This window comes from Oratosquilla oratoria, chromosome 31, assembly GCF_046742065.1.
Source record: "Oratosquilla oratoria isolate Oo_2021 chromosome 31, ASM4674206v1, whole genome shotgun sequence".
NCBI classification, from domain to species: Eukaryota; Metazoa; Arthropoda; class Malacostraca; order Stomatopoda; family Squillidae; genus Oratosquilla; species Oratosquilla oratoria.
In genome coordinates this window covers 43,757,414-43,783,485 of record NC_134807.1, presented here as the reverse complement: position 1 = coordinate 43,783,485, position 26,072 = coordinate 43,757,414, and the positions used below count along the sequence as shown (strand labels likewise).

Sequence of the window (26,072 nt, the reverse complement as noted above, 5' to 3'; positions counted from 1 at the left end):
AATGAATAACAAAATACATTGCATTTGTGCCATTTTTATTGCAATGAAATAACTTAGTCGAACATATGTGCAGCGAAGGTGTACTGGGAAGGGGGGGGTCAGAAAAATAGCCATAACTCCTTTATTTTTTGGTATTTCGCTGAAATATTTCAGGACTGGCTTGCCAAAGGCCACTAGATGACAGGGTTTTTTTTTTCGAACATTTCAATTTTTTCGGAAATTCATTGCGATGGCCCCCTACTTTGAGAAACTAAAGAGGATGTGGTAAGCGTGAAATCAATACATGAATTTGAGCCTAGCTATGTTTGAAATTAGAGAATAGGATACGGGACCCAACTAGCATTACTACTTTCCTGTATACTACAATTAGGTAAATTTGGTAAAATACAATATGGCCTTTCCCTTATATAAGCATTGACAGAGTCAAAACACACACACACACACTTCACCTATCCCCAAACCCATCCAAAACCCATTTGTTGTCTATTCAATCTTAGCAGGTCTTCAACATGAGAGACCAGGGGCAATGGATCAATTGACTGATCTTAGCTCCTCACTTTGTGCTAGTTTTTCACTCATTCTTTCCATATGCCCAAACCATCTCGTATTCTTTGATCAACCATTTATGCCAGCTCTTTCTAACCCTGCTCTCCATTTCTTATCAGTCCTTCTTAAACATTTCATCTCAAACGCTTTAACCTGTAGTTCTCTGCCTCCTTCAACTTAAATGTCTCTGTTCCATACAGCACCATGGGCACAAGCACTCACTCACACAATCTTCTCTTTGTATTAATCCCTAGGTACCTACTTCTCATGAAACTTTTCTTTCCTCCCAGCTTGCTTCTCTTATCCTATAAATTATCTCCACTTCCATTTTTCCATTCACTGATAAATATACATACATACATACATACATACATATATATATATATATATATATATATATACTGTATATAAATATATAATATATATATACATATACCAAAGGCTTTTTACCCCTTACAAGGGAGGTAGCCAAAAAACAAAGGCATAAAAAACACTCCCACCCATTCCATCCCCAGCATACTTCTCTTCCATCCACCCCCTTCCCTTCCTCTTATCTTAGCACCTCCTGGATGACGGGTCATCCCAGCATCTCGCCCACTGCCCTGGGTCAGAAGCGTTGTCACAAGATAAGCACATCCACATCAAGGCTGCTTCATTAAATTGGTGACCCCCCCCCCTCTCCATCCCCTTATGCATAAAAGGAGAAGACAGGGAGAAATCCCTTTGGGCTGTGTCAGTTTATTTTTCACACATATTCCCTCACCCACTCCCCCTCATGCATCACAGCATAATCCATACACAACCATTCTCCATTCACCCCTGACGAAGTCCCACCTTTACCTCAAACAACTCGCTCTCTCCATTTCTAATCCTAACACAAACTCTACTACTCTCGTAAAAACTTGGTTGCTTTTAAAAGCTTTCCTCCTATTCCATATATCTACAATACCTCCCACAGTGCTTTCCTGTCTACCCTGTCATAAACCTTTCCAAATCCATAAAAGCCCAAAATACATCCTTACCTTTTCCTAAAGCTTCTCACATAACTGTCTTACCACAAAAATCTGATCTACTCAACCCCTACTTGTCCTAAACCCACATTGTTCCTCACCCTCTGTTCCTCTCCTAATCCTCTCATTCAAGATCCTCCCATAAGCTGATCCCTCTGAAACTACTACACTCACATTTGTCTCCTTTTCCCTTGTATAGTGTAACTATACCTGTACCCCTCCAGTCCTCCAGCACTCTACTCTCTTTTAAACAAACATTAAACAACCTCATCAACCAGTCCATCATCACTGTACCTCCTTGCCTCAGACATTTTGCATGACATCCATCCAACCCAGGTGCCTTACCTGCTCTCATCATATTAACAACTGCCTTCACTTCATCTTTTCTTATTTCTTTTCTATTTTCCTCACTTATTATGGCCATTTTCTTGCCGCTTCCTACTGCAACCACTTTTCCCTCCCTGTCCTCCTTCTCATTTAGCAACTCCCTAAAATACTGCCAATCTTCCACTTATTGCCTTCTCTTCCATATTCATCTCTTCATCTGCATCGTTCACCGTTTCTTCTCTATTTGATGCGCCTCCTCTTCCTCTCTTAATTTCTTTCCAAAACATCTTTTATTTACTTTCAAAAATTTGTCATACTCTTACCCCATTTCACACCTGCTCTCATCTTTGCCTCCTTTATCTTGTGCTTTACTTCTCTTTTCTTTTCTTTGTTCTTCTCATTAGATTCTCTTGTGCTATTTTATAACCAATCTGTGAATGGTTGCCTCTTCTCTTCTACAATCTCCTTTGCTTTCTCATCCCACCATTCACTACCCTTCCTTCTATTTCCTCCTGTCTTCCTTGTTCAACACACCATCTTTGCACACCTTGTGAATTCTTCCTTGAACAATTCCCATTCCTCCTCCACTCCTAGTTCTACTCTCTCCTTCACTCCCTCCCACTTCTCTCTCAGCTTCTGCTCCTTCTCCTTTTTTTCTCGTGTTTACTCTAAGCACCTCCCTACCTTCTGTCCTTTTCCTTTCTCCATCTATCCTCCACTCTCAACTTACCTTCCACCAAAAAATGAACTAATATTACCCAACTCTCTCCCCTTAGAACATGCACATCCAAAACTCTTCCTACTATATTCCTAGTTACCACTATATAGTCCATTCATGCCCTACCACCCTTCCATCCACCACTGTCTCCCATATGTACTTATGTTTGACTTTCTTCCTAAATGCTTGATAAATATAAACCCAAATATTTAAAGTTCTCCACTTCCTCCAGCCTCTTACTCTCTAAACTCACCTACAACCCACCACCACCATTGTCTCTTGTACATCTAATCACCTTACACATACATATACCAAGGCTTTTTCCCCCTTACAAGGGAGGTATCCAAAAAGAAAAAGGCATAAAACAATTCCCACCCATTCCATCCCTAAATACATTCCACTCCTCTCCACCCTCCCTCCTACCTTAGCACTTCCTGGATGACGGGTCATCCCTGCACCTTGTCCACTGCCCTGGGTCAAAGGCAGTGTCACAAGGCACAGCACATCCACAGCAAGGCTGCTTCATTAAATCGGCGACCCCCCCCTCTCCGTCCCCCCTGCATAAAAGGAGAAGACGGGGAGAAATCCCTTCAGGCTGCGTCAAATTTTGCTCACACATACTACCTCACCGCCCATTTCCCACACCCATTCCACCTCATGCATCACATCATCCATATACAACCATTCTCCATTCACCCATCTTCTGTCCTATCCCGTCCTTCCTCAACAGGCATTCCCCTCTTCCCCAAAGCCCCCTTCACCCCATCCATCCATCTCATCCTAGGATGTCCCCTCATGTTCACTCCCTCCACATCTGACTTCCATACCTCTTTTACTAGTCTTTCTTCACTCATTCTTTATGTCACCCTGGCTGTTCAACTTGTACATGGATGGGGTGGTGCGAGAGGTAAATGCAAGGGTGGTGGGTCAGGGATTGGAGATGGTTAAAGAAAATGGAGAAAAGTGGGAGGTGAGCCAGCTGTTGTTTGCGGACGACACTGCGCTTGTGGCAGGATCGGAGGAGGGATTGAGGAAGTTGGTGACAGAGTTTGGGAGAGTGTGTGAAAGAAGAAAGCTAAAGATAAATGTGGGTAAAAGTAAGGTGATGAGATGTACAAGGGGTGAAAGTGGCAGCAGACTGGAAGTGAGCATTAAGGGAGAGCGACTGGAGGAAGTGGATAGTTTTAGATACTTGGGTGCAAATGTGGCAGGAAAAGGTGGAGTGAAGGTGGAGGTAGAATGTAGATTGAGAGAAGCGAGTAAATGCCTTGGTGGATTAAAAAGTGTAATGAGGAATAGACATTTGGGAATGGATGCTAAGAGGAGACTGTATGAAGGAGTGATTGTGCCAACAGCACTGTATGGGGCAGAAACATAGAACATAAGAGAGGAAGAGAGAAGGAGTTTGAATGTGTTTGAGATGAGGTGTCTGAGAAGTATGATGGGGGTTACTAAGCTAGATAGAGTTAGAAATGAGGAGGTGAGGAGAACAGGGGTGGAAAGGGAGTTGGGAGATAGGGTTGATGAAAGAGTATTAGGATGGTTTGGACCTTACACTTAACCCACATTTACATTCAGCTTTCTTGTCTCATAAGCTCTCCTAAACTTTGCCAACACCATGTATCCTGATTTTTTTTTTCAATTTGGAACTTATTCTGTATATTTGAAGTTTCTTGGTTTTAGAGACTTCCAATAGAGAGAACTAACTAAACAAGTATTTTAGTTTACCTGTGAAGATGAACTTCAATAGCAGGTGATGAAAAGGATGGAAGATGACTAAGATTGGTAAAGATTTCTTCATGTGTAACAAGTGTTAGCCTAGGGTGTTCCAGATTGAGCCAATATGGAATCTGGCCGTTGGTTACAATAAACACACGTCTCACCCATGGAGCAAATTTCTCAAGGGATCGAAGGGAATAGCGTAGTTCCTGTAATATGTATGAACACAAAGTATTAATTGTTGTGGCCTACAGTGTGTGTGGAATATGATACTGGAATTAGAGAAAACCAATTGAGCTTTGAAAGAAGCCTTCCACCCCAGATATTTTGCAGTCAATTCTGTGTGCTGCCAGTGCATTAATCTGGAAATGCTTGCTTGATTATATTGACCTAATTGTACCTGTGTGAAGCAGCCAGGCAGAGTGAATATGGGCCACTTGTTGTTTTGCCTAACCTACAACGGTAAACTTTAAAAGTTACACAGTGGCTGCAGCAGTTTCCTAATGTGAACCCTGCTCTAGTTTTTGGGGTTTGTGTAATGATAGTGGGAGACAGCTAAGAATCCTGTTAAACTCAATGCTAGCTAGTGATATGTCTGTGAGGATTATGTGTATATATTTATTCCTGTTAGTATGGTTGGGTAGGGATGGTGTGACGGTATTGTATATGGTGTTGTCAGTAATGTTCTGGGGTTTGGTGTACCTGTCTGATGTATTTTGTGTTAATGGGTCTTTTATTTAGTGACAATCATTTTCATAAACTGTTCTAAGGGAAGAAGTTTTGTTTCCTGTTGTAGCTGGTTTATTGGGGTTGATTTAGTATAATAAACAGAATATAAAATGTATATTACCTTGTTGAGTGGGTCAATACTCACCTCATTATCATCAAATCTTTTTGGATCCATCTCTTCCTCATGTTGAGATGTGTCCAATTCAAGAACAAGAGTGGCTGCATGCATTCTGATGGTCTGCCCCTTCAGCTCCCACTTGGTGATGCCGGCATCAAAGCGGGCCTTCAGGGGTGCTTCTGTTTCACATTCAATGACCATTAGATCTCCCTCACCATAAGCATTGCATGACTCCTGAAAGCAAAATTATGACTTGAAAATAACAAAGATGGAACTCTGTAATAAAGAGGAGCTTTTAACTTTGATCAACTTCACTTGAACATAATATACTAACATCAGATATTTCTTCTCAAGATCGAGAACAAACATATACATACATACATATACCAAAGGCTTTTCCCCCTTACACGGGGGGGTAGCCAAAAAAAAAAAAGGCATAGAAATCACTCCCACCCATTTCATTTTCCATATATTCCACTCCCCTCCACCCTCCTTCTATCTTGGCACCTCCTGAATGACGGGTCATCCCTGCATCCTGTCCACTGCCCTGGGTCAGAAGCAGTGTCGCAAGACACAGCACATCCACAGCAAGGCCGCTTCATAAATTCGGCGACCCCCCCTCTCCTTCCCCTCATGCAGAAAAGGAGAAGACGGGGAGAAATCCCTTCGGGCTGTGTCAACAATTTTTTCATACATACTTCCTCACCCCCCATCCCCCACCCACTCCCCCTCATGCATCACAGCCTCATCTATACACAACCCTTCTCCATTCACCCCTATCTTCTGGCCTCTCCCATCCTTCCTCCACAGACATTCCTCTCTTTTGTAATGCCCCTTTCACCCCATCCATCCATCTCATCCTAGGATGCCCCCTCTTATTCACTCATTCTTTCCATGTGTCCAAACCATCCTAATACCCTTTCATCAACCCTATCTCCCAGCTCCCTTTCCACCCCTGTTCTCCTCCTCACCTCCTCATTTCTCACTCTATCTAGCCTAGTAAACCCTTTCATAGTTCTCAGGCATTTCATCTCAAACACATTCAAACTCCTTCTCTCTTTCTCTCTTATGTTCCATGTTTCTGCCCCATACAGTGCTGTTGGCACAATCACTCCTTCATATAACCTCCTCTTAGCATCCATTCCCAGATGTCTATTTCTCATTACACTTTTTGATCCACCAAGGCATTTACTCGCTTCTCTCAATCTACATTCTACCTCCACCCCCACTCCTCCCTTTCCTGTCACATTCGCCCCCAAGTATCTAAAACTATCTACTTCCTCCAGTTTCTCACCCTTAATGCTCACTTCAACCTTCTGTCACTCTCTCCCCTTCTACATCTCATCACCTTACTTTTGCCCACATTTATCTTCAGCTTCCTTCTTTCACACAACTTCTCAAACTCTGTCATTAACTTCCTCAATTCCTCCTCTGATCCTGCTACAAGTGCAGTGTCGTCAGCAAACAACAACTGGCTCACCTCCCACTTTTCTCCATTTTCTTATTATCTCCAACCCTTGACCCACATCTCATCTGGGGTATTGGCTGCATGTTATTGTGGCAGAGTAGCATGCAGTTGATACTTTAGGGTCTATATGAGGCGCCCCTACGGACCAGAGTCACACATCATTGTGTCTGTGATGGAGGAAATCTCTGTACATAGAGAAATGATGACACTTTTAAACTACGACTGTCCATCCATTATGCTGTCCCCCACCCCTTTGCTACTCTCCTGTACCATTTCTCTGAATATTCATTTCCTTTTTTCGCCTACCTACCCTGTGGTGAGGGCAAAAGAATACTGCCACCAAGTATTTCCATTTGAGTCGTAAAAGGCGACAAAAAAGGGACAGGGGATGGGATTAGGAGTCCTACTACCTGTAGCCCCAAAAGGAGATAATTCCTAAAAAAGAAAGAGAACAAACAAAACTGTTTATACTTTTCTAATTTGCAAAAGTGCTAGGAACACCTTAGAACTATAAATGAGGAATCACAGTACATTATTCAAGTTCTCCAGAGAACAAAGATAGAAATTCCTGGTAAATAACCTAACAAGCTAGGGACTGAGTGCCTTACCTGGTCATCTGGCAAAACCATCCGCATAATTTCTATGGGTCCAAGTTCAGTGACTCCAGAAATAATGACAGCACGTGGCCATTTCACACCCCATGCTGAGTCGACATCTGCTCAAGCAACATGGAAACAGACATAGGTAAATTTGGATATATAGCATATACTGGAGTACATACATAAATATACCAAAAGGCCCCTTCCCATAGTATGGAAGGTGACCAGCCAAGGCATGAACATAGAATGTAGAACATAAGAAGATACTTTAGATCAAGATCCAATTGGACCATACAAGCAATATGCTTGGTCTGAGCAATTTTGAGATGTCTAGCTAAAAATAAGAAGTTATTTGTAAATTTAAAAATGCCAGGCCATTATGGCTAGTTGTCAAAATAGTCAATAATTCTTTGCCACATTGTGCAAAGTCATAGAATGTGAAAATAAAGATTAAAACTATAAAAAGATGCATATCTTATTTGTCATATGATGATGATGATGATATGGTTTAACGTCACACACTCCCCCCTATCGGGAGGCTAGGATGGGGCCCCTCACAGAGGGCTTTGTAGCATGAAATTTAATGTACCATGCCATACTTGTCTAAATTATTTTTTAAACTATACAGTGTTTGATAAGACCAAATTATCAGGTAAATTATTCCATCAATTTACCACTTTATTAAAGAAATATTTCCTTATTTCAATCTGTGCTCTGGATTTTTTTATTTTGTATGTATGACCTATGACCCTTTGTTCTGTTATTTTCTATTAGAAAAAAGGTCAAATAAGACGTTTTTTTATTATTTTTTTTTTTTTTATATCCCCGTCTGGGGTATTGGCTGCATGTTGTTATGGCAAAGTAGAATGCAGTTGATACCTTAGGGTCTATATGGGGCGCCCCTACGGACCAGAACCACACATCATTTTGTCTGTGATAGAGGAAGACTCTGCTCACAGAGAAATGATGAAACTTTCATTACTGCTACTGTCCCCCGACCCCTTATTACTGTCCTGTACAATTTCTCTAAATTTAATTTCCTTGTTTTGCCTACCCTGTGGTGGGGGAAAAGAATACTGCCACCAAGTATTTCCACTTGGATCGTAAGAGGCGAGAAAAAAGGGACGGGGATTGGGACCAGGCATCCTTCTCCCTGTAGCCCCACAGGGGACATTCCTAAAAAAAGTAAAGGCATAAGAGGGTCTAGGAGTTTTCCAACCAGCACCCTAAGGTTTGGGTCTTTTAATGTGCATGGATGTGGTACAGATGAGAGTAAAAGGGAAGAGATAGGTAGTATGTTTGTGAGAAGAAAGATGGATGTGTTGGCTTTGAGTGAAACTAAGTTGAGAGGGAAGGGCAAGTGTGAGTTTGGGAGTGTAATTGGGAGGCGTTCAGGAGTGAAGAGAGGGAGAGGGAGAGAAGGGGTGGCTATACTAGTAAGTGAAGAGATAGGTAAACATGTAGTGGAGTGGAAGGAGGTTTCCTCAAGGATAATGTGGATGAAGGTGAAACTGGGAAAGGAGATGTGGGTTTTTGTAAGTGCATATGGGCCTGGTAGTGAGAAGAGTGTAGAAGGGAGGCTTTTTGGATAGATTTAAATGAGTGCATAGAGGGATTAGGGAGAAATGTCAATGTAGTAGTACTGGGAGACCTTAATGCTAGGGTAGGAAATGAACCAATTGATGGAGTGGTTGGGAAATGTGGAGTTCCAGGAAAGAATCGTAGTGGAGAGTTGATGGTGGAGATGTGTCTAGAAAAAGAGGTGATGATAGCAAATACAGTGTTTAGGAAGAAAGTCAAGCATAAGTACACATGGGAGAGGGTGGTGGATGGAAGGGTGGTAGATAGAGCATTAATGGACTATGTATTGGTAGATAGGAGTATAATAGGAAGAGTTAAGGATGTACATGTTCTAAGGGGAGAGAGTGGGGGAATATCAGATAATTTTTTGGTGGAAGGTAAGTTGAGAGTGGAGGATAGATGGAGAAAGAGGAAAAGGACAAAAGGTAGGGAGGTGCTTAGAGTGAACTGCTTAACCCGTACAGTGTTGCTTTATAGGAGTGAAACAGGTCACGTGGGGTTGGATTTTGGCCAAATAATATTATTGTCTAATAAAATTGGAAAAAAATAGCTGATTTCAACAATATAAATGCGATATCTGAGTGTTTCCTGTAGGCTGTCATTTCCTGTGATTCCTTTCACGCCTGGCTGCAATACTAGAGTGGTGCTGCGTAAGACGAAACATGTGGAATAGTACTATGCAATCTCCGCTTCTTATTTATTATTTCCGACACACTTTGAATGCTTCTTCCGTGACTATATATTGTTTAGTTTGAGTTTCTTGTAAAATATATCTTAGGATTGTTTGTCTAGCCTTTCTATAGTCATATCATAGTACCAAATTTATCGCGCTCGTACAGACTATATTTTCTGTATGTGTATATAAGTAGCACAATATTATCCCTTCATTGCACAAGCATAACATGTTTTCTAACACCAACAACAAAAAAATTGTACACAGCTGCTCAAATAAGCCATTATACCAATTTTATGTTTTTTATGTTGGTACTCCTGCATACCACAGCCCGCCCGCTCTCGCCTGCCTGCTGTGTGGGGTGTGGTACCCCACACATTTTCCCATTTATTATGTAGCTTCCGTGTCTTTGCATTTGCTGCCGACCAATTTGGTATTGCTCTGCTACTGTACAGTTCACATAACATCCCAATTTTACAAGTATATCTAAGAGATAATTGTGTATTACCTCTGGACTGTAGCATATCCCATGAAAATCCGTACGGCTGGGAAACTAAGGACTCAGGTTCCGAGGCAGAAATGAATGAGTGAATGATATGAACGCACATGTGAATGAAACACAGCACAGATAATGTGGCAATTGATGCTTACATAGGGAAAAGTGTATTGGCTAATGTACCTACAACTGCCGACCAGTTTTTATTTTTTTATTTATTTTTATTCAGATACATATATATATATATATATATATATATATATTTCCCGCATCCGACCTAGTAATGGACCAAAAGGTCTCCTGTCGGCATGCTCCGCCTTTGTAATCCTTTGTAAACTGTTGAACACGCAAATACGCATCCCATGGCCATAGGGGAAAAAAATCCTGTGCCTGTAAACTTTCAGGTTTCCTTATTATAAACGGCCATAGGGGGGAAATTCCTGTACCTCTAAACTTTCAAGTTTACCTATTTATAAACGGCCATGGGGGAAAAAAATCCTGTAACTGTGACATTATCGTCATAAAGAACACTCTCTATTTCCGCCGATGTCAAGCCCCGGGGCATGGTGCAGGATAACACGTGCGAGCAGGGAAGATGTGACAGTGCGTCTGGATAGCATGCATGGCCAGCTTATCACGCCGCAGGGGTGCCAACACAACCGACGATGACTCTACGCATGAACACAAAATACCTTGAAATTGCTATTCAAGTTGGAATAATATAAAAATAGCTGATCTACTAAACAGGATTTTGAGTATATTGATAAGTAATCATGACACCACTGATATATTTCTATAAAAATACCTATTTCTTCAATAAATCACTCGTGGTCATGGATACATTCAATGAAATAGACCACAGCAATACAATAAAAATCAGAGTGAGCTTTCAAAATCATATTTAGGAATAGAAAAGACATCTTGAACCATTTCTACAAGTTTAGGTGCCGTGAAGTAAAAGAAAAGATGATCCGTATATATACGTACTAAACACTTTCCCTCCCGAACGTATATATACGTACTAAACACTTTGCGGGTTAAATGAGAAAGAAAAGGAGGAGTACAAAAAGAAGCTGAGAGAGGAGTGGGAGGGAGTGAAGGATAGAGTAGAACTAGGAGTGGAGGAGGAATGGGGATGGTTCAAGGAGGGAGTCACAAAGTGTGCAAAGATGGTGTGTGGAACAAGAAGGATGGGAGGAAATAGAAGGAAGGGTAGTGAATGGTGGGATGAGGAAACAAAGAAGGTTGTAGAAGAGAAGAAGAGAGCTTTCACAGATTGGTTACAAAATAGGACGAGGGAGTCATATGAGAGGTACAAAGAAAAGAGAAGTAAAGCACAAGGTAAAGGAGGCAAAGAGGAGAGCAGATGTGAAATGGGGTAAGAGTATGACAGAAAATTTTGAAAGTAATAAAAAGATGTTTTGGAAAGAAATTAAGAGAGGAAGAGGAGGTGAATCAAGTAGAGAAGAAAAGGTAAAAGGTGCAGATGGAGAGATGATAATGGAAGAGAAGGCAGTAAGGGGAAGATGGGCAGAGTATTTTAGGGAGTTACTAAATGTGAAGGAGGATAGGGAGGGAAAGATAATTGCAATGGGAAATGCTAAGAAAATGACCGTGATGAATGAGGGAAATGGAGGAGAAATAAGGAAGGATGAAGTGAAGGCAGATGTTAAGATGATGTAAGCAGGTAAGGCACCTGGTCTGGATGGATGCCATGCAGAATGTCTTAAAAAAGGAGGTACATTGTTGTTGTTGTTGTTGTCGTTCCCTAGACTGTCTGTCCGAACAGTCCCGTCTCCCCAAGGAATGCTACAGCCGAAACTGGGTTTTCCCACAAATCCTTTATAGAGTGTATGTTGTGTTGTTTGCATGCATGATTGTGTATAATGCAGTCTTCCATTATGTGTTGTATGGTATGGGATGAAGTGTTACATCCTGGGCAGCTGTTCACAATGGTAGCTTAGAAGTGCTGGGTGGTGGCCGCACCGCAGACTGGCCAAGTGGACTCTGTCCTTTCGTGGGAGAGAGGATTCAGAAGGGTGGATATCAGGGGGTCTGGCATGCAGCAGTGTGTTGTCTTTCAGTGTGTTAATGGAGCGGTGAGTGATATGATTATGAATATGTTTCCGGAGGCTGGTATTTGGTGGTTGTGGAGGAAGAGAGTATTTGTGCGTAATAAAGGTCTTTGGGTGTTGTTTTAATGTTTCTTGGGGTGTGTGGGTGTTCTGCTATGTAGTGTAGCGGGTGTGATGTGTTTGTGGTGGGTGCGGCAAGTGTTTGTGTGCCTCTCATGTCGAGGTGGTCCTTGACTTTGAGGACTTTTGTTTCATGGCGTAAATGGTCTGTAGGTGTTGTATTTGTGCAGCCTGTATTTGTTTTTAGGGCTTTGTTTTGTATGATTTAAAGGGTGTTGTGGTGTGTCTCACTAAGATTAGGAGCCCATGCAGGACTCGCATAATTCAACATTGAGCGTATGCATTGTTTGTATATTGTTATATTAGTTTCTTTTTTTTTTCAAAATGTCGTTCCAGTGATTGACTCAAGTGCATTAAGTCTAGGTGTGCATTTGTTTTTTATGTTTGTGATGCGTTGTTTTGAAAGACATGGAGCTGCATCGTCTACGCTGTGGGACCACCCTCCAACCCCAAGAGTTGGGGGCCAAACAGCAGCAACCACCCCTGGCCATCAGCTCTACACAGTTTGCACCGATCCCCAAGGTACATTGTTGGTAGACTGGCTGGTGAGGTTGTTTAATGTTTGTTTAAGAGAGGGTAGAGTGCCAGGACTGGAGGAGAGCCTGTATATTTCCACTTTACAAGGGAAAAGGCGACAAGTGTAAGTGTAGTATTTTCAGAGGGATCAGCTTGTTAAGTGTTGTTGGGAAGGCTTATGGGAGGATCTTGATTGAGAGGATTAGGAGAGGAACAGAGGGAGTAATTGGTGAGGAACAGTGTGGATTTAGGACAGGTAGAGGTTGTGTAGATCAGATTTTTGTGGTAAAACAGATATGTGAGAAAGCTATAGGAAAAGGTAAGGATGTTTTTTGGGCTTTTATGGATCTGGAAAAGGCTTATGACAGGGTAGACAGGAAGGCACTGTGAGAGGTTTTGCGGATATACAGGATAGGAGAAAAGCTTCTAGGAGCTGTCAAGAGTTTTTACAAGAGTAGTAGAGCATGTGTCAGGATTAGAAATGGAGAGAGTGAGTGGTTCGAGGTAAAGGTGGGACTTCATCAGGGATGTGTTATGTCACCCTGGCTGTTCAACTTATACATGGATGGGGTGGTGCAAGAGGTAAATGCAAGGGTAGATGTTTAAAGAAAATGGAAAAAAGTGGGAGGTGAGCCAGCTGTTGTTTGCAGACGACACTGCAATTGTAGCAGGATCAGAGGAGGGATTGAGGAAGTTAGTGACTGAGTTTGGGAGAGTGTGTGAAAGAAAATTGAAGATAAATGTGGGTAAAAGTAAGGTGATGAGATGTACAAGGGGTGAAAGTGGCAGTAGACTGGAAGTGAGCATTAAGAGAGAGTGACTGGAGGAAGTGGATAGTTTTAGATACAGCATTGTATGGGGCAGAAACATGGAACATAAGAGAGGAAGAGAGGACTTTGAATGTGTTTGAGATGATGTGTCTGAGAAGTATGATGGGGGTTACTAGGCTGGATAGTATGAAATGATGAGGAGAACGGGGGTGGTAAGGGAGTTGGGAGATAGGGTGGATGAAAGTGTTGGGATGGTTTGGACACATGGAAAGAATGAGTGAAGAAAGACTAGAAAAATAGGTGTGAAAGGGGGATGTGGAGGGAGTGAACATGAGGGGGCGACCTAGGATGAGATGGATGGATGGGGTGAAGGGGGCTTTGGGGAAGAGGGGAATGTCTGTTGAGGAAGGATGGGAGAGGACGGAAGACAGGGGTGAATGGAGAATGGTTGTATATGGATGATGTGATGGATGAGGTGGAATGGGTGGGGGGATGGGGGATGAGGTAGTATGTGTGAGCAAAATTTTGACAAAGCCCGAAGGGATTTCTCCCCGTCTTCTCCCTTTCTGCATGGTGGGATGGAGAGAGGGGGCCACTGATTTAATGAAGCAGTCTTGCTGTGGATGTGCTGTGTCTTGCAACACTACTTCTGGCCCAGGGCAGTAGGTGAGATGCAGGGATGACCCAATATCCAGGAGGTGCCAAGATAAGAGGGAGGGAAGGGTAGGGATGGGTGTGGAGTATGTGGGGATGGAATGGGTGCGAATGGATTTTATGCCTTTGTTTTATTGGCTACCTCCCCTGCAAGGGGGAAAAAGCCTTTGGTATATATATTCTTTCATCCTATCAGCCATTATCTGCAAATAAGGGTGGGTAAGTGTGGGAAAGGAACACCCATGAGGATTTAAGATGAAGGGGAGGAAAGGGGGTGGGAATGAAATGGGTGGGAGTGGGTATATGGCTTTTTTGACTTGGCTACCTCATCGGTATGGGGGAAGAAGCCCTTGGTGTGTGTATATTATATATATATATATATATATATATATATATATATATATATATATATATATATATATATATATATATACACAGAAGTCCCTCAATTAACACGGATTCAAATAACACAGATTCAATCAAGAAGACTTCACAGGATTTAACATATATGAAAGTCGATTATTAAAGAGATAGAGAAAGATATGAACAAAACTAAGACTCGGTGGGAGAATGAAATTATGGACTTAAGAAATTATATCATAGGATTAAGGGAATGCTTAACACAGGCGAATCACGAAATCTCTGACCTAAGAAAAACCAACTTAGATCTCACAAACGAGATCAAAGAAATTAAAAGGTATATAAATGAGCTGAGGAATGATAATGAAAAGAAGAAAACTAATGATAATAACAGCAGCGACAATTTAAAGATAGAGTTGAACAACAGATTACACGAGTTGTCACAAAAGATCGAAGAGAATCTAGGTGAAGAAAGTATTCAGAAAATTAAGAAGTGGAAGGAAAACATCGAAAACAAGGAAACTGCTTTTAAAGAAATAGTCAAGCAGCAAATGCAGGATAATGCAAAAGACACAATTATCCAAGTGATTAATGAAAAAGCAAACTGGGTCAGGGATACAGTAGATAGGAAAAAATGTATTGTGGTCTATGGACTAAAAGAAAAACAGGGATTGGCGAGGTACATGAGAGAAAAAGAAGAAAAAGAGACAGCAGTAGAAATCCTAAATTAAATTCAGGGGGGGGGAAGAGATTCAAGCATAGACCTGGAAGAGACACATTGAATCGGTCGCTACTCTAAGGATAGAAATCGACCTCTAAAGATAAAATTAAAAGGTCACAGATGGTTGTAGAAGACATCTTTGAAAAAGTAGGCAATAAGATATGGATAAAAAGAGAAATGAGTACTGAGGAATTAGAAAAAGAAAAGTCACTAAGAAAAGAAGCAAAGGAAAAAAACTTGTTGAGAACGGAGACAGAATGCAAAGAATTCCATTGGAGAGTAATCGACATGAGATTGAAACAGTGGCACATCAAAACGAAAAAACCAAGGACAGAAAAGATAATGGAGAAGGAAGAAAATTAAAAGTGGCCTACACTAACATTGACGGATTAATTTCAGGTATGAACGAACTCAATGATTATCTGTTAGAAGAAAAACCAGACATAATGGGAATTGTAGAGACTAAACTAAGAGGAGAAATACCATCTATTGATATTGGACAAGGGCTATACAATTACTGGATAAGAAACAGGGACAAAAAGCAGGGAGGGGGAATCATGTTCTTGGCCAAGAAAGACCTAAACATGACAAAAATTGCAGAGGGCAAAGGTAATGTTGAACTGATCATGATAAAAGTCGAAGGCAAGAATATGAAAAGTAGAAAGTTTGTGGTGACCTATGTGCCCCCAAGAACGAATGCTTGGAAAGAAAACGAACACACAAAAATGCTAGAAGATACAAGAAAATCACTAAATGAGATACTAATGGGTAAGGGTAACCTAGTAATTATGGGAGACTTCAATTGCAAAGAAATTTGTTGGGACAACATGACAGTGTGAGGAGATGACGTGTGGGGCAATGTACTGCTAGACATGACCATGGAGTACACAATGACCCAGTGGGTCAGTGAAAACACAAGATACAGAAACAATGAAGAGCCATCAAAACTAGATTTAATATTTACAACGGAACCTGAAATAGTGGACAAAGTCCACTACAAGACACCAATTGGAAAGAGTGACCATGTACTCATCAAAACTGTACTAAAGGAAGAAATAGAGATGAAGAGGAGCGAAAAGCATAGGAAAGGAAGATTGATGTATAACAAAACAGACTTTGCAAAACTAAAGACGTTCTTCCAGAATGCAAACTGGGAAAAATTCTATATGGAAGAGACAACAGTGGAAGAGAAATGGAACATACTGTTGGATAATTACAATGAAGGGGTAAACAGGCATGTACCAAGACAAAAGCGAGAGAGAGAGTACATTAAATGTTGGTTCAACAAAAGATGCAGTGAGGCAAAAGACAGAAGGGACAAAGCTTGGAAAAGGTGGAGAAAAGACAAAAAACAAAGCAAATGGCAAATTTATATAAACTATAGAAATGAGTATGTTAATGTGAGAAGAGAGGAGAAAAGGAACCATGAGAAGGATATTATAGATAAATGCAAAGATCAGCCCAAGCTATTCTACCGGTATGTAAATGGTAAACTTAAAACCAAACAGGAACTAGTGAAACTACGCCAAGGAAATATAGAATACACAGAAGAATTAGAGATGGCCAAAATCATGAACAACCACTTTAAATCTGTCTTCACCAGAGAGAAAATACAAAATTGGGACGTAGATAATAACAAACATTCTCCCCACATGAGTGAATTTACATCACAAAAAGAAATATCAGAACATCTATCAAAACTGGACGTCAGAAAATCACATGGCCCGGATGGAATTGCAAATTGGATTCTAAAAAAATGCATAGAAGAGCTAACGGACAAAATACACATCATAATAAATAGCTCACTCAAGGAAGGAAAGATACCTAATGACTGGAAAAATGCTAACATTGTACCAATATATAAAGGAGGAAACAAGGAAGAACCCACCAACTATAGACCAGTATCACTAACAAGCACTATAGCCAAAATTTGTGAGAAAATCATCAAGAATAGATGGGTAAAACACCTGGAAGATAACAACATATTAAACCCAAGACAATTCGGGTTCAGACAAGGTAGATCATGCACCACAAACTTGATATGCTTCTACTCAAGACTAATAGACATAGTGCAAGAAAGAAACGGATGGGCTGATTGTGCATTCCTAGACTTGCAAAAAGCATTTGACAAAGTACCACACAGAAAACTACTAAAAAAACTGGAACACATAGGAGGAATACGAGGGAACCTACTAAAATGGATGGAGGACTTCCTGACTGGAAGAAAGATGAGAGTAGTACTCAGAGAAAAATATTCAGATTGGAAAGAGGTGATCAGTGGAGTACCGCAAGGATCTGTACTGGCACCAATAATGTTTGCTATCTATATGAATGATATGGACGAGGGCGTGAACTGTTACATGAGCTTCTTTGCTGATGATGCCAAACTGTTAAGGAAAGTAGAAACTGATAAGGACTGTGAAGCACTGCAAGAAGATCTGAATAGGGTATGGAACTGGAGTCAGAAATGGGAAGTGGATTTTAATACTAAGAAGTGTAGCATAATGGAGTTTGGAAAAAGCAAAAACAGAATATCAAGAAATTATACAATTGGAACCAAGGAAGTAAAGAAAGTAGGATCCGAAAAAGACTTGGGAGTTATTATCACAAACGACTTGTCCTATGATACACAGATTAACAAAATTGTCGGGGAGACTTACAACTTGCTAAGATCAATAAAAGTGGCTTTTGCTTACCTGGACGAAGACATGATAAAAAAAAATATTGGTTACATTGCTAAGGCCTAGACTAAGGTATGCGGCGACATTGTGGTCCCCCAGTACCAAAAAGAACATAAAGAAAATAGAAAGAATCCAAAGAGCAGCTACAAAAATGGCACCTGCACTTGCAAACCTATCATACGAGGAGAGATTGGCTAAACTGGAGCTACCGACACTGGAGCAAAGAAGAGAGGAGACCTACTGACCATCTACAGAATCATGAAAGGCACAGAGATACTTTATAGAGAAGAATTACTAAACTGGGACAAGAGAAACACAAGACATGGAAGGAAATTAAGAAAACATAGCTATAGAAGAGAACTGAAGAAAAACAGTTTTCCACATAGAGTTTTAGACACTTGGAACAAACTGGATAATGAAATAGTAAGCGCAAAAACCATTCACGAGTTTAAAAGCAAACTAGACACAGAGATACAATGGCGGGACAACACGAGCATAGCTCCCCTTTCCGCAAAATACTACTAGGTAAATACACGGATTTTATTTCAAAACCATCTCAAATGTAGAGAACCATTTTAAAATTCGCTCTGAGTTGGGCACGTATACGCACACACACGGCAACATTGCAAACATTTGTGGTGACTGCTTTCTATTTTACCATATACAGTTGATCCTCAGATAATGCGGTCATTATGTACTGGGAACTGCTCAAACAAGGGTGTGGGGCGAGGGGATATCCGTGAGTGACTGCCTGCGGTCACGTGTCAACCTCCGGGTACTGATGCAGAAGAGAGGGAGGGGAGGAGAGGGGGAGTAGGGGGTGGTAGGGGGGTAGCCAACAAGCTTTAGCTTGTTGCTTCCACCACCCGTGCCGTGATATTGTGAAATTTTACCACCCTAACCTGTTGAGGGGCTTCGCTTCCACCACTCGCACCGCGTTATCGGAATTTTACCGCATTAACTTGTTTAGTGTTTCTTGACATTTTTACCCGTTATCCGCTGTGAGCATCACTATATTGGCACATTCTAAGATGTTGTCACATACGTAATTTTTATTTTTATTTATGCTTAGTAGCCCATGAGTGTTGAATTCTAAGAGTTGTTTGGGTGTATATTTCATAGAATTCGAGTGATGGTGGTGGTGGCCAGCGACACAAACAGGCGTCAGGACAAGCCAGCTAACGGGACGAGGGAGGGAAGACGGGAGGGGACCAGGAGGTGGCAGGGGTGTAGCTGATCAACTCGCAGTGCCTCTCAGGCGCAGACTACAGTATATTTACATTGTTTTGTATATTACATAGGATACATAATAAATATTATATTTGTACAATTGCGTTTGCATTATTCTTTTTAAAAATTAATTTGTATGATGTTATAAATGAACTTGTACAGTGGATATTAGCTGTGAGGTAAAGTGTTCTGAAGCTTAGGTCTACATTACCATCCTGCAAGCTGCAAAAACTACCTGGGGTACAGTATATACCGGTATTTAATATGGAATGTCAGCATACGCGGATTTGGTCATACACGGTAATTTCAGGAACCTAACCCCCGCGTTATTTGAGGGACTCCTGTAATTACAATTCAACAAGAACCCACTGTGTTGGATAAGAAGAAATGAAATAGATGATATCCATATATTTCGATCATGGACTGTGAAGAGGATCACAGTCCGTGATCGAAATATATGGATATCATCTATTTCATTTCTTCTTATCCAACACAGTGGGTTCTTGTTGAATATATATATATAGATAAATATGAAACTGGCTCATATTTTTTGGTAAAGTACTAGTCTAGTATGAGATCCTTACCTGTGGTCCAGAATGCCTGGTGCATGTAAGATGTCTCAGGTACCATGTAACGGATCCGCTCGAGAATGAAGGATGGATTAATCCCTGATGCAATCTGCAGTAGAGTGTATCTACGTTCACCAGCTCTGTAGAGCACTTTCTGTTTGCTCTGGTGTAGCACTGATGGAATGGACTGTAGATCTTCCAGTTCCTCTGGTTCATTACTGGTACTTCTATGACAGAATCCCAAATAAATAATTCTCATTCCTCTGGCTACCATAATCATTAAATCATTAATCCCTAAAAAAGCGTAGACTCAGAGGTGACTTGATACAGGTCTTTAAGATTTTAAAGGGAATTGACAACATCAAAAGTGACAAAATTTTCACATTGAATGAGAATCAGACAAGAAACAATGGTCTCAAACTGTCCGGAAAGAGATTCAATTTGGAAGTAGGTAGAAACAACTTTGCCAACTGTGTAGTTAATGAATGGAATAAACTTCCTGCACAGGTAGTGCAATGTAGTTCAGTTCAAAGCTTTAAGAATCATTTAGATAAATACCTAATTAAGATGCTGTAATGATTATAATTTATGTTATATTATTTGTTTTTGTTTTGTTATCATTTGTTTGTCTGATTTTCATTTATCATTAGTTATATGTCAATTTATTATTTACTATTTACCTGTTTGTTTATTATTTTAACTATACCTATGCATTCATTTATGTATTTTATTTGTTATTTACATTATTATAGTTTTTATTTATTATTTTATTATTAATATGATTTTTTTTTTTTTTTTTTTTTTTTTTTTTTTCATCCGACCTAGATATGGATCAAAAGGTCTCCTGTCGGCATGCTCCGCCTTTGTAATCCTTTGTAATTATGATGCCATCACTTCTTAGGCATAAAAATTCATTTGTATTAATCATAATCAACTATTACTTTTAACATACATACATACATATATCCCCTAACACAGGAGATATCCAAAAAACAAAGGCATAAAATCCACTCCCACCCATTCCATTCTCACATATTCCACTCCCTCTCTCTTATCTTAGCTCCTCCTGGATGACAGGTCATCCCTGCATTTCATCTACTGGCCTGGGTTAGAAGCAGTGTTGCAAGACACAGCACATCCACAACAAGGCCACTTCATTAAATCCGTGACCCCCTCCCCTTCCATCCCCTCATGCAGAAAAAGAGAAGACAGGGAGAAATCCCTTTGGGCTGCATCAAATAATTTTTTCACACATACTCCCTCACCCCCCACCCACTCCCTTTCATACATCACAGTATCATCCATGCACAACCATTCTCCATTCACCCCAATATTCTGTCTTCTCCCATCCTTCCTCAACAGATATTCCCCTCTTTCTCAAATGCCCCTTTTACCCCATCCATCAATCTCATCCTTGGTCGCCCCCTCATGTTCACACCTCTTTTACTAACCTTTCCTCACTCATTCTTTACATGTGTCCAAACCATCCCAATACTCTTTTATCAACCCTATCTCCCAACTTCCGGGTCCTGGAGCTGCAGCATTACGTCGTGGGACCACCCCCCCAACCCCAAGAGTTGGGGGCCAAACAGCAGCAACCACCCCTGGCCATCAGCTCTACGCAGGTGGCACCGATCCCCATGAGGAGCTATGCCTACCTTGGGGAGTACCACAATCCTTTTTCCCAACATGCAATGTTACGTTTTTTCTGCACCGAGGGGTGATTTTCCGGTGATCACCCCTCTTCTTCTACTTTTAGCAGGAGATGTAGAGAGCAATACTGGGCCCACCACAAAATACACATGTCTAACATGCTCTAAACCCATTACTTCAAGCAGATAGACAAAGGGCTCAGTTCAGTGCAATATGTGCAAAAACTGGGCCCACCTCACTTGTACAACACTTGCTGACACAAACCAATACACAAACACTTGGACATGTTTTACCTGCCCTCCAGTAACCCCACTCCCACCTCCCCAACCACAGCCAGCACCCTTACCCACTCCCAATTTCCCTTTGCCCTTACCCCCGATCAGTACTCCCCTTCCTTTGTCCCCGATCTCTCCTTTCCCCCCCTCTAACCCAGATCAACATACAACACATACAAAACACACAACATCAACATATTACAACACAATATTGACGGTATTAACACGAAAAAACATGAACTTGAACACTTTCTTAAACAACACAACATACACATTGCGATTATACAAGAAACAAAACTAAGACACTCACACAAAACACCATCATTTCATAATTACACCACCATCAGACAAGACCGACGGCAATGGCGGTGGACTCATCACCCTGATCCATCACTCCATCTGTTTTGTGGACACAAGTGCCACAACCAAAATTCTCCTCCCTACCACAGATAACACAACAGAAATCCAATCCATTCGAATCTGCACAGGCAACAAATCAACACTGACAATAGTTAACATGTACATTCCCCCACAATCATCCCCCACAGTTCCAAACACCTTCAGACCTCAATTTAGCCAACTAGCCTCAATCCCCAACCTGATCATGGGTGGTGACTTCAACGCCAAGTCGTCTGCCTGGTATGTCGACAACCCTGACACAGACAGAGGGCTTGATATACAGACTCAGTTTGACACATTGACTATCATGAATAACACACATAATCATACACATATCCCACACCAAGCCCTCTACACTCCCTCCTCTCCTGATATCACCTTCTGATCCCCCTGCCTAACCCCAACAACATCATGGAGAGTGGTCGGAACCCTTGGTTCTGACCACCTTCCAATCATCATCACCACCAAAACAAGATGCACCCCAGTTGGCCACAGACACACTTACACCAATTACAAGAGAGCTAACTGGGAAACTTTTACTAAAGAGACAGAACAACATTTTGAAACACTTAACAGTACACCAATCACAAACATAAACAATGCTGTGCACGCTTTTAATACAATCATACAAAATGCAGACAAGAGATACATCCCTAGAGGCAACAGAAAATCACACAACCCCAACTTCACACCAGAAATCCAAGACCTCATCAGACAACGTGACACACTTAAACACGATACCCCCACACCTATCCCTCAAAACATAGCAGACCAAATACAAACACTAAACACTGTGATTGCTAATAAAATACACGAACAAAAAACACAAAATTGGCAAAACTTTATCAATGCACTTCATCACAAAACAAACACCAGCAAATTGTAAAATTCACTCAAGAGCATTACACTATCCAATAGTAACACTACACGCTCTCACACAGCAATAATCACAACAACAGATAATCTACCCTCAAACAGACAACAAGCAAACGCACTCATACGTCATTTTCCACAGACAAGCCATCTCACTTCTCACCCTGACGACCGATGCATCATCCGACGCAAGAAAGACTTCCCCACAGACTCAGACTATACACCCTTCATAGACAGTCAGACAAAACTCATAATACATAATCTCAAGCACTCATCTGCCTGTGGCCCTGATAACATAAGCAACATCCACCTAAAACACATTGGACCACAAGGTATACACGCACTCACAAACATTGCAAACTACAGCTATTCACACAACACTATACCTGACATCTGGAAGCATGGTAAAATAATCACCATTCCAAAACCGAACAAAGACCCAACAATCCCAACATCGCACCGCCCAATCACACTTCTCTGCACCCCCTCTAAAGTCATTGAACGCCTAATACTTAAACTTGTCACACCACATATTCCCCTTGCTAACTCACAACACGGTTTTAGGCCACTACACTCCACAAACACTCTTCTGATAAACCTCACACAAAGAATTTTAGATGGCATCAATTCAGATAGGCCCCACCACAGAACACTTCTCATAACATTAGACATTAGTAAAGCTTTTGATGCCATCCTGACACATTCTCACAAATATAACATATGAGAGACATGCACAATAAAACCAAAAGATACATACATACATACATATACCAATGGCTTTTTCCTCCTTACCAGGGAGGTAGTCAAAAAGGGAAAGGCATAAAATCACTCCCACCCATTTCATGCCTAAATACACTCCACACCCCTCCCACCCTCCCTCTCATCTGAGCACCACCTGGATGACGGGTCATCCCTGCACCTCTCCCACCGCCCTGAGTCAGAAGCAGTGTCGCAAGACACAGCACATCCACAGCAAGGCCACTTCATTTAATCGGTGACCCCCACTCTCCGTCCCCCCTTGGATATAAGGAGAGGACGGGGAGAAATCCCTTCGGGCTGCGTCAAAATTTGCTCACACATACCACCTCACCCCCCACCCCCCTGCCCATTCCTCCTCATGCAATCACAACATCATCCATATACAACCATTCTCCACTCACCTCTGTCTTCCGTCTTCTCCCGTCCTTCCTCAACAGACATTCCCCTCTTCCCCAAAGCCCCCTTCACCCCATCCATCCACCTCATCCTAGGACGTCCCCTCATGTTCACTCCCTCCACATCTGCCTTCCATACCTCTTTTACTAGTCTTTCTTCACTCATTCTTTCCATGTGTCCAAACCATCCTAATATTCTTTCATCAACCCAATCTCCCAGCTCCTTTTTCACCCCTGTTCTCCTCCTCACCTCCTCATTTCTCACTCTATCTAGCCTAGTAACCCCCACCATACTTCTCAGACACCTCATCTCAAACACATTCAAACTCCTTCTCTCTTCTTCTCTTATGTTCCAAGTTTCTGCCCCATACAGTGCTGTTGGCACAATCACTCCTTCATACAGTCTCCTTTTTGCATCCATTCCTAAATGTCTATTCCTCATTACACTCTTTAATCCACCAAGGCATTTACTCGCTTCTCTCAATCTACATTCTACCTCCACCTTCACTCTACCTTTTCCTTCTACATTTGCACCCAAGTATCTAAAACTATCCACTTCCTCCAGTCGCTCTCCCTTAATGTTCACTTCCAGTCTACTGCCACTTTCACCCCTTGTACATCTCATCACCTTACTTTTACCCACATTTATCTTTAGCTTTCTTCTATCACATACTCTCCCAAACTCTGCCACCAACTTCCTCAATCCCTCCTCCGATCCTGCCACAAGCGCAGTGTCGTCAGCAAACAACAGCTGGCTCACCTCCCACTTTTCTCCATTTTCTTTAACCATCTCCAATCCCTGACCCACTACCCTTGCATTCACCTCTCGCACCACCCCATCCATGTATAAGTTGAACAGCCAGGGTGACATAACGCATCCTTGACGAAGTCCCACCTTTACCTCAAACCACTCACTCTCTCCATTTCCAATCCTTACACAAGCTCTACTACTCTCATAAAAACTCTTGACAGCTCCCAAAAGCTTTCCTCCTATCCCATAAATCTGCATAACCTCCCACAGTGCCTTTCTGTCTACCCTATCATAAGCCTTTTCCAGATCCATAAAAGCCCCAAAATCATCCTTCCCCTTTCCTATAGCTTTCTCACATATCTGTCTTACCACAAAGATCTGATCTACACAACCTCTACCTGTCCTAAATCCACACTGTTCCTCACCAATTACTCCTTCTGTTCCTCTCCTAATCCTCTCAATCAAGATCCTCCCATAAGCCTTCCCAACTACACTTAACAAGCTAATCCCTCTGAAACTACTACATTCACACTTGTCCCCTTTTCCCTTGTAAAGAGGAACTATACAGGCACTCCTCCAGTCCTCCGGCACTCTACCTTCTCTCCAGCAAACATTAAATAACCTCACCAACCAGTCCACCATCATTTGACCTCCCTTTTTCAGACATTCTGGCAGGTAGGAATGCTTACGTGTCATATAATGGCCAATCATCGCACATCAGAAACATTAAGAATGGAGTACCACAGGGCTCAGTTCTATCCCCCACACTATTTAATCTATACATGCATGACTTACCCACACCAGACAACTCAGAAATACAAATCTCTTCCTACGCAGACGACATAACAATCACATGCACACATCGTAACACAGACAAAGCTGCAGAAATAATCCAGCCATACCTTGATACATTCAACACATGGTCCATCACAAACAGACTCAAAATAGCTCCAACCAAATCTACAGCAACACTTCTCACCAACTGGACAATAGAACACAAATACATACCTCATCTCTACATCAACAACACTCTAATACCACACACAAACACACCGAAAATTCTTGGTGTAAAATACGATACATCCATGTCTTTCAAACAACACATCACAAACATAAAAAACAAATGCACACCTAGACTTAACGCACTTAAGTCAATCACTGGAACGACATTTGGACAAAACAAAGAAACTAATATAACAATATACAAACAATGCATACGCTCAGTGTTGAATTATGCGAGTCCTGCATGGGCTCCTAATCTCAGTGAGACACACCACAACACCCTTC

General features: G+C 41.5%; 1 protein-coding gene across 3 annotated transcripts in view; it reads right to left on the bottom strand.

The window, feature by feature from the left end:
- Positions 1-26,072, bottom strand: part of LOC143041528 (N-acetylglucosamine-1-phosphotransferase subunits alpha/beta-like) — a 142,691-nt gene that overhangs the window by 104,075 nt on the left and 12,544 nt on the right. For all 3 annotated transcript variants that reach the window (XM_076213509.1, XM_076213511.1, XM_076213510.1), the window contains exons 5-8: positions 19,696-19,907; positions 7,244-7,350; positions 5,195-5,401; positions 4,330-4,529 (exon numbers count right to left, since the gene is read on the bottom strand). In XM_076213509.1, the coding sequence (XP_076069624.1) occupies positions 4,330-4,529; positions 5,195-5,401; positions 7,244-7,350; positions 19,696-19,907 (726 nt within the window). The remainder of the gene's footprint in view (positions 1-4,329; positions 4,530-5,194; positions 5,402-7,243; positions 7,351-19,695; positions 19,908-26,072) is intronic.